At 40.8% G+C, this 9,753-nt stretch overlaps 2 protein-coding genes across 2 annotated transcripts in view; one reads left to right on the top strand and one right to left on the bottom strand.

The window, feature by feature from the left end:
• Positions 1–1,412: 1,412 nt before the first annotated feature.
• crybb1l3 (crystallin, beta B1, like 3) lies at positions 1,413–4,826 on the bottom strand. Its single transcript, XM_032510316.1, has 6 exons — positions 4,747–4,826; positions 3,543–3,616; positions 3,325–3,443; positions 3,094–3,226; positions 2,504–2,646; positions 1,413–2,389 (listed from the first exon to the last, which is right to left on the bottom strand). The coding sequence occupies exons 2-6, from the start codon at positions 3,606–3,608 to the stop codon at positions 2,221–2,223; spliced, it is 630 nt and encodes a 209-aa protein (XP_032366207.1). The 5' UTR covers positions 3,609–3,616; positions 4,747–4,826; the 3' UTR covers positions 1,413–2,220.
• Positions 4,827–7,649: 2,823 nt separating this feature from the next.
• cryba1a (crystallin, beta A1a) overlaps positions 7,650–9,753 on the top strand; it is a 3,142-nt gene continuing 1,038 nt past the window's right edge. The window contains exons 1-5 of the mRNA XM_032510312.1: positions 7,650–7,895; positions 8,364–8,432; positions 8,597–8,715; positions 8,925–9,066; positions 9,329–9,471. Of these exons, the coding sequence (XP_032366203.1) occupies positions 8,394–8,432; positions 8,597–8,715; positions 8,925–9,066; positions 9,329–9,471 (443 nt within the window). The 5' untranslated portion in view covers positions 7,650–7,895; positions 8,364–8,393. The remainder of the gene's footprint in view (positions 7,896–8,363; positions 8,433–8,596; positions 8,716–8,924; positions 9,067–9,328; positions 9,472–9,753) is intronic.

Below are 9,753 nucleotides of genomic sequence, written 5' to 3'. Positions count from 1 at the left end.
GCTCAAGGCTCATCGGTTCTCTCACAAGCTATTTAATCCAAATCCTGTGGCTTTAAACCGCGCAGTGGTGCGGGGCTGACAGTCTGCGCGCCTCGTCATCTGCTGCTGATACACCAGTGCGTGCATGGCTTGGCTTTACTCAGGAACAGTAATTGAATACTCGATACTCCTTTCTCACCTCGGAAAGGAGCTCCTGCATCCGGTGAGGCAGAGATTCATAAACGTCTGAAATCCAATCTTCAAATTATATTGACCTTTTACAATAAGGTACCCAAAATTGGAGTAGTTGCCCAAACAAATGAATAATAATTCATATAATAATAGTTCCTTATTAATAATTTAATAAGGAACTAACTGCTAGTGAGTCATTAGTTCATGTTTCACTCCTTTTTTAAATGTTATAGCCTACCCAACGGCTTGTTAACTAAGAAACAAATAAGGAACTAATCAGGAACCAGTTGATAAATTATGATTTAGTAATAAATTATAAGTAGCCTACTTTCCTAATAATTCCTATTTAAGTGTTATAGTAGCATAGAGGATTAACAGGCTACATAGAGAAAAGCACAAGAGAAACAGAAAGGGTAAGTAATCATAAAATAATGATGAAGTGATGAGGGAATACTTTGTACGTACTCAGTATAATGTATTACTTTACTTTGGGTGGTTATTAATTAGTGAGTCGTTACTAGTTTTGTGCCCTCTCTGATTAGGAGTTAGTCCTTAACTAATAGTTCACTAGCATTTATTTCCTTATTCGTTATTTTGTTCCCTGGTAACTACTCAAATGTTATGTACGTTATTGTAAAGTGTTACCGAAGTGAAATATATTCTTGAGGTTTGGTTCTGGAGCATTGTTCGCCTCAACAGGTGAAGTAGTAAAAATAACATTTACATATTATTGACTTATAATGTTGTTAGGCTCACAAACAATTACCCATTCAGCAGACGCTACACAGCATTAGCAATCATTTGCAGTTGTGTTTATGGCTTCCTGACGAATGTAAGTCCAACATTTACTCTGCTTTTAGCTCTGTTTTGGTAACTAACTCTTAAGGGACTATCTGGCTCTTTAGCTGCTAAACGCTCCAGGTTGTTTGTAACTTTGTCTGTATGCTGTTTGGTGTTACGCCAGTAGTTTCAGTGTGTTTGTTAGAGATTTTTATTTATGAAAACCACTGCCTGCAGCTACTGGAAACTAGGTTGAAGAGAGTGGTGAGACTGAACCAAAACAGGCCCGAAAACCAAAACATGTAGCTCTTTAGTTTTCACATTACATTTTATCTTTTGATCCACTGTAATTAAAACCTATTCATTAATTACCCTTTAAATAACACCTGAGTATAAGACCACCATTACCCTTAATGAAAATACACAAAAATAGGGAAAACAAAGAGGGAGATGAGACTATCTTTCAGCTTTATAATATCTTTATTTCATTTTTCTTCATTGGAAAGTAGATTTCCAGATGCCAGCATCCCTGAGAAAGTGTAAAATGCAAATCTCCGGTCAGCCCCATCAATGAGCTGAAACGGGCCAGCCAAAAGATATTCACATCTGCAAAACACAACCCTGCACCTCCACCTCTCTTTTGATTAACCACACACTGGCCAGTGCCCTCTTCCTTTCAGTGAAGTGAGCCTTTTGCTTTGTGATGAGAAGATAGTGCCTCCCTCTGCTTGGCAAACTTACTGCAGGGCATGTGCAGAGCTGAGAGCTGTCCATGGTAGTACCTTGTGAGGAGTGATATGATTGGTTATCCCTTTGCTCTTTAAAATCTGTGGATCCCAGGAGAGGGATAGCACTTTGGTGAACAGGCTTATCGGCATCATGCCAGCTAGAAACATGTAGGCGAGTTGTTAAAAATAAAATAAAAGGGTTATAATAGCATTGTAACAAACTAATAAACACAAACTAATCCCCTATAAGCCGCCTTTCATAATCTTTCTTAGAGGTCTGTAGACAGAGAGCATTGCTACCATTTTTACCGGTGTTACAGTTACTCTGGAAGTCTGTGACAATCAGAACTTCTCATCAGAATCATTCCCAATGCCACACACTCCCAAATCCTACCAGTAAATGCATAACAATATTCAAAAGCCATTAGCTTATGTGTGGCTAGGTGGCTGTTGAAGAATTTTCAAGGGATTGTTAGCAGCATGACAAGCCTGACCCCTTTGCTATTCCCTCCTGTTGGCCCACAGTCTGCTGGACTCCTCTCTATGCGGTCATCTCGAAGCAGCCCCTGCGGTGTGTCTGCATGTCTCTCACCCTACGGATGGACTGGATCTGGGGGTGATGGGCTCCCCACTCGTTCCAGTGCTTGAAAGGGCCCATCTCAAACACGTACTGGTAGCCACGGTAGCCTGGGTACTGGTAGCCCACCCAGCTGTGTGAGGAAGTGGAGAGAAACACACGTAAACCTCAAAGCTCTCCTTATGTTGGCCAACAGGTGTGTGTCCCTTTAGTTTTCATTTAATTCTGATTGACAGAAATGTCTTACGTTCCACCGGTGACCTGGATGCTGGCAACACGGTCCTGGAAGCCGTAAGACCACAGGCTTGGAATATCCTCATCGCACACCTCCATCTTACGACCCTCAAAGTTTGGACATTCATACAGGCAAATCTTATGATCCTGGGCGTCCTGTAAGATACAAACATCACTTTGAATTAACAACAGTTACTTTAGAAGTTGTTGATACAGCTTCTGGTTTACTCTCTGTCCCAGATTTTAGCCAATGAAGAAATTTAAACACAAGTCCAGTCAGGATCACTGAGATAAGATGAAGTACAAAAGGGACACAAGTACAGTTATTGATAGTTTGAATAGAAACATGGCTTTACAATCCAGGACCAAACCTCTGACCAAACCATTTCTCTGGATTTTTTAGTCTGAACATTGTAAAATTAAACCATAGTGGCACAAAAATGTTAGCAATCCAAAAATACTGGCAGTGGAATAAGCCTTTAAATACACATATAGCTGCATCCTCAAATAGATGGAAAAGAAGATGGATGAGAGGTTCAAATGGAGCTTGACAACAGTTATACAAATCAGCACCCCCCTCCCTGCAGGCTGATCCCAACTCACCATTCTGACGGGCCTGACCGACATGAAGCGATCACACCTGTAGCTGTTGGACCAGGTGTCCCAGCGGGGATAGTCTCCCTTCTCCAGCATGAACATCTCACCAGTCATGTTCTGCTGCTCATAACCCACCCAGCTGCAAAGATAGAGAGACAGATAGATACATATTTTATTTTGAGAAAAATGATATACAGAGTGGCAACACACATTTTGATGGCAGATGCGATGACTTACGGTCCGCACTCAACTCTGATGGAGCCAATTCTTTCAAAACCCTTCTCACACAGGTTACGGCACTCTGCGAACAGTTCCATCCTACGGCCTTGGAAGTTCTCATATTCATAGAGGTACATCTGAAAGGGAAAACAAGCTGAAGTAATTCATCTTTGATGTAAAAGTAACAGGATTTCAATGCCTAAGTTATGGCTTAGTTTTAGGAACTGTAGAAGTACCTTGTGATTGCGCATCCCAATGGCAGAGTGGCTGCCAATACTACCTTGAGCACCTGAGTGGGACATGACCAGATCTAGAGAGAGAAGAAGAAGCATAGAGTAATTCACCTATTTCCCCAAATCAATGTGGGTAATTACTGTTTATTTACTGCTGGAATGCAACATGTAAACCAAGAGTGGTGTGTGAGCATAAGGATTCTTGTTGATAAGAACTGGAAAGATTCTTCAGTTGCGACGGGTACACTGCAAATAGTGCAATTAGTGAATGCCCTTAATTAATGTGTATCCTTATAAAGGCTTTCGATGCTTAAAAGCAGCGTTTCACCTCTGTGGTTGAAAGTCTGTTTCTCCCCTTACGCTAATCCGAATCACTGAAGGGTGTGGTTGGGTGAGCACCTTTAACCACACCCAACAATGATGTCACGGTGCGCTGACAGACCCTGGAATACCCTAGTGCATCACTGCATTAAGGTTAATGCATCAAGTTAAACCACTTTAAATGTAAAAAGTGGTTAAAATTGCACTTTAAAATTAAAACATGATGTGAAAACAGTCCAGCTCTTTCTTTGTTTTGGACAACTTTTCTTCTATTATCTACTACAACATAAACCTCAGGGCTTTTTGCTCAGTTTAAATTTGAAAAGCAAAATGAACAAAAAATAAGCAGATTTCTGCAATAATGTAAATGCAAGCATTTGTAAAACAATGCTGTTCTTTATTTTTCTGTTTCCAGTAATAGTGGAGTATAACTGAAGTACTTAAAATGTTTTGCTTGCTTAAGTCTAGCCCAACAATTTCTTAGCAACATTCATTTGATTCTTCCCTCAAAGTTTCCCCTGTAAATTTCCTAGTGATCCCACTCCATTAGAGCAACTCTTTAACCAAGCACTAAGAACTAAGCTATCCAAACCTGCCATGATCCAATTTCAAGGAAAAATGATTTGGCATAGCCCCTCATCTTTCTCATTTATCTCACCTCAGGATGAGCAACTGAACATGAGAGCAGCACTAAAATATAAAATCATACCCTGCTGCCTTTTATGTCAACATTCCATCTACTCAGTCGAAAGTTAAGAAATGAGAAAAGACCCAAGCCGTGCTTGGTCCAAAATGTGAGCAGACATGAACACCACAACATTCCCCTTAATATCTAATGATTCTAGCAGTTGTTACAGAGTTAGAAGACCTTAGAGTGGAAACTTACAGTTAAAATTGCAGGTTGGAACGGAGCGATCTATTGAGAAAGTGATGGACACAGGCGTTGGTGGTGGGGATATATATATACATTTACATCCAGGCCGAGTCTATAGAGGCCGGATTCTGACTTCTCATTGGCTGTGATCTCTTTGAAGCACAGTGCAGGGGTCAAAGTTCACGCTGCTTATCTGTGCGCAAGTCGTGCTGACTTGGCTGCCTGTTTTGTTGTCCAGCACAATTGTGGGGACCGGGACAGTCACTGCCATCAGCAGAAGTTTGGTTTTACACACACCGCACACACACACACACACACACACACACACACACACACACACACACACACACACACACACACACCACACAACACAACACCACACACACACCACACACCCACAAAACACACATTTACTTTTGCAGACACCGGTCTCACGTCCTCCCCCTCGCTTTCTAAATAAATTCTTACTGTTGTCTCTATCCTTCCCTTTTGTAATTTTTCTCAAGTTTCTCTGTGATCTGTTTTGTCTTTTACCTCCTTATTCTCTCTTTTTCTCTTGATCCTTGGTGCAGCCGGCCCAAGCCTTTGATCCCTGTGTGTGTAATGTGCTGACTGCAGGAGCGGCATCAATCTCTCTATTGTTTGGACAGGCGAGTGTTGGATTCTCTTTTGCGTATTATAGTGCTGGACAGGCTTTATCCATACATACTCATCTCACACAACTCCACCGACACGCTCATGTCATGTGCACAGATGCATTTGTGCATGCACACCTACAGAGTATTAACTTTTTATGACTTGTGAAAACAGATATAAATCATCTGACCAAAAAGCCACAGGTACATTAAATGACTTCTGTGAGCAAAACAAAAGATTCACATTTAGTCTGACTTCTTTCTATTACAGTAAATCATTTTAAATGTTGGGTGTATGAGTATTTGCCGATGGATCCCTCACACAAGTGACACAATGATTGTAATGCTTAAAAAACTAAGTGCAAGCAAACAGCTCTTATTAGAACATTGTTATTTCCATCTGTTGTCGTTTTAAGGATTTTGATGCAGCTGTTGGACAGTGGTGAATGGCTTATGGGCAAACATTCACAGGGTGAATCTATCATGTTAGAGCATAGAGGAAGAACCCATGGTAAATGTCTTTTTTTTTTCCTTCTTTTTTACAAAATACAAAGACAATGTGTACACATTTAACATCAAAGTTATTTTCGACTTTTGTAAAGGAGACACGGGAAGAACAACAGAGAGAGACTGCTAGAGTTCCACTCTGGTTCAAAACATTCTGCTATTCTTACTGCTCAGTTTGAGTTTATAACACACAACCCTTTACGAAAGGCCTTTCACAGGACTGATGGTTTTAGTACCTGTGTGAACACCAACATGCACCCCTTCCTGCTTGTATACATTTGCAGTACCTAAACGCCTGGGTAATTTAACTCTAATCCTTTTTACAGTAAGACCAGGATTGAGATGTGTTTCTGGGGCTTATGTAGGCCTCTATTGGTGTTAGAAATCATGCTACATTTACAGTAACAACATTAATCTTTATATTGGTATTGCAAGCATACAGCAGTTACAAAGTAACCTTCCAGAAAATGTCAACATCCTGTCTCTTATCATTTTTTGGGGTGTGTTTGAAATATACGTTTGCTTAAACACTTGCAAAAAGAACCCCAAAAAACACCCATAGATGTTTTCCCTTAATTTCTCATACATGCAGATGCCATTTGTTGAGCTTAGAAAAGTCAGCTTCATATTACATTTAAATATGAATTCAAATCTACATAAGTCAGAACAGAGTAGTAAAACATAGTTACTGAAAGTTTGAACTTTTTCATAAATTAATGTTTAATCACAGTTTGCTGGGCGCCTGGATTGCGCACCATGCATCCAAGAACAGAGGCTTAGTCCTCGACGCAGCGGTCGCGGGTTCAATTCCGACCTGAATCTCTTTGCTGCATTTTGTTCTTCTTCTCTCTCCCCATTCATGTCTAAAGCTGTCCTATCTAATAAAGGCCTATATATATATACATATATGTATAAAATCGCAATATCACTGTTTTCTTCCAAACTAATCTCAAACAAATTTAGTTACTCTGACAATTATTTCGTCCCTCATAAACCTAGAGTATTAAGAGTATACTGGATGTAGCTCTATAACTTAAACATGTATTATTGGAGTTTTTGTCAAAACTACCAGGAGTTTAGAGTTTTGACAGCCAGGTGAACTGACCTCTTGGGAAGTTCATGTGAATTGTTTGGAAGAATTTTAATTTTGTACAAACTACTAAGATAAATGTACTTTTGCAATATGTTTACGCTAAACTTTTTATCGCCATAAAAAAAAACTTAAAAGAAATGATGAAGTAAGTAAGTGTACTGACTGCAAGGACAATTATCACTGTCTAAATATATGTGACTTCTTTTGTAGGCTCTGAATGTATTTTTGACTGCATGAACAGGCCTTTGCATGCCTGTCTCTGTCCATGACTGTGTGTGTGCATGACTGAGCGTGTGTCTATATAGGAGTGAGTGAAAAGGTGAAAGGACCAGAGATGTGGGGTCAGTTCATGTGGACCTGGCATGCAGATCAGAGACAGAGCTCAGCACAGTGTGAAAAGAACTTAGTAAGTACATTATTAAAATACAAAGCAGCTTGTTCAATTAGAAAACATCTTTCATTTCATTTTCTGGATCCAGAATTTGAATACAAGTACCAACAAAGTTGAAAGGATCTGTTTGTAGTCTCAAATTTCTGTTCTTTCCCTTACACTTGAACACTAAATGTCTTTTTCCTTTTTCACCAGAGTCACTGGCAAGACTTTCCACATGCGTGACAATCTGTTTTCTGGACCAGGCTGTGCCAGGACTTGGTCTGACCCACTGGTCATGGACCATTTTGAACCTGCGCTTATCTGCACTGGGCACAGTGCCCTCTATCCAGTCCCACTGCAGGGAGGTAAAGCCCAGCAGCTCAGTGTTGAACAATGACTGGAACAGCAATGTGCTGACTCCTGCCCCGACCCACAGGCCCATCTACTTTTCAGCACCAGCATGTATAAATAGGTCCATTTACTCTGGGGTGTGGACATCGTTTTTGTGGAGCCCCCTGTGAGCACTGCACTGCTATTCTTTGGGGCCGGTCAGGTAAGCCCTCCATCTCAATCCATTCATCCTATAGACCTGTGCAGACCATTGTGACTTTACATTTGTTTCTTTTGTGTTTGTTGTTTCTGCTGAGCCACATAAATGTATAGACTGAGGTCAGACATGCACATGCATACACGTACACCGTTGTGGCAACATCAACAGCTGCATCATCGCGTGTGGGCATGCAGTCAGCTTCAAGAAGGGTTTGATACCCAAACAAAATGACACGCAATTGTTGATAGGTTTTTTTTTTATAGGTCAAGATTCTATATAATGTACAATATATGAAACGTACTAACACAAAGAATATTAATATACGTCCTAGGCAATTGATTAAAAACATTAGTTTAAAAACACACGTTATAGTTTGCATGTAAGAGGTGACAGGTTGTGTATGAACTGTGTGATGTTTTCCTTAACAAGCCTTTAATATTGACATGGTTCTCCCTGCTCTCTACACTGAAGGTAAATCAGCATTCAGACACACACAGTAGCATGGCTCTGAATAACCCCACCCCACTGGGACCATGGAAGGTGAGTGTGATGTCTTTGCCATGGACGATTAACAAAAGCTGATTACATTCTTTTTGATTTCATGCATGGCCTGATGGTGTCAATGATCTTTGTGTGTGTCTGTACACACATCAGTGTGTGTGTGGCATGTGCATACTACATGTATGCATTTGTGTCCTCTCCAGATCACAGTTTATGACCAGGAGAACTTCCAAGGGAAGCGCCTGGAGTTTACCTCAGCCTGCCAGAACATCATGGAGTGTGGCGTTGACAACATCCGCTCCCTGAAGGTGGAGTGTGGAGCGTAAGTCAAAACAAAAAAGCTCTTCAGAATATTTGACGTATGAGGAAACTATCTACTTTAAACATATCTACCTGTACCTGTCAATGCATTTCTATTGAGCAACAATTGAAATGGAAAGCAGATCTAATATCTGATAATCAGTCCGTTTTACAAGTGTCCTCATGTTGCTGCATGTTGTTCACATGTGTCTGTCTGCTTGCTGGAGACAGCTGGGCAGGATATGAACACTCCAGTTTCTGTGGACAGCAGTTTGTGTTGGAGAGAGGAGAGTATCCTCACTGGGAGTCATGGAGCGGCAGCAACGCCTACCACATTGAGAGGATGATGTCCTTCCGCCCCATCTGCTCTGCTGTGAGTTTCTGCTCCACTCCAAAGGCGCCTGTTTCCCCTATATCTGACATGTCATGTGTCGGCGGTTAAAAAGCACTACATTTTGACGCGTGAAATTGACTAGCTTGGTTTCTTGTTTGACAAGCCGACAGAGTAACTTATGTCAGCTGAAAAAATTGACTGTAGTGCAGTGTGAGCTTATGCACTAAAAGAATTTGCACTTCCCACTCAAATCAGATGTATGTGGTAAATCAGGTTTTTTTCTTGCATCACGTGCTCAAAGATCCACAAGGAGTCTAAGATGGTGTTGTTTGAGAAGGAGAACTTCATGGGACGCCAGTGGGAGATAAATGATGACTACCCCTCTCTGCAGGCCATGGGCTGGGGCAACAACGAGATTGGATCTATGCAAATTCAGAGCGGCTCGTAAGTCTCCATGTCTGCGCTCAGATGGATCGCTCTTTACAGGCTTCAGACATGTGAATGCTAACCTGCTTCATTTAAAACTCACAATATAAGGGATCAGAATATCAGTAATATCAGTAGAGCATCAATCAAAGGATGGTGTCATTGTTTACATATTCAATTTTATGTTGCATTGGATCAAGACATTTTGTACACGTTGTTCTGTTGTTACTCTAACACTTGCAGACACAGTCACCTTAACTACCACCTGATCTGATTATTGCAACTTGATTATGTCACTTT

Source organism: Etheostoma spectabile, chromosome 3 (genome assembly GCF_008692095.1).
Source record: "Etheostoma spectabile isolate EspeVRDwgs_2016 chromosome 3, UIUC_Espe_1.0, whole genome shotgun sequence".
In the NCBI taxonomy this organism is placed as follows: domain Eukaryota; kingdom Metazoa; phylum Chordata; class Actinopteri; order Perciformes; family Percidae; genus Etheostoma; species Etheostoma spectabile.
Note: the sequence above shows the minus strand (reverse complement) of the source record. Positions and strands in the feature narration are given on the sequence as shown.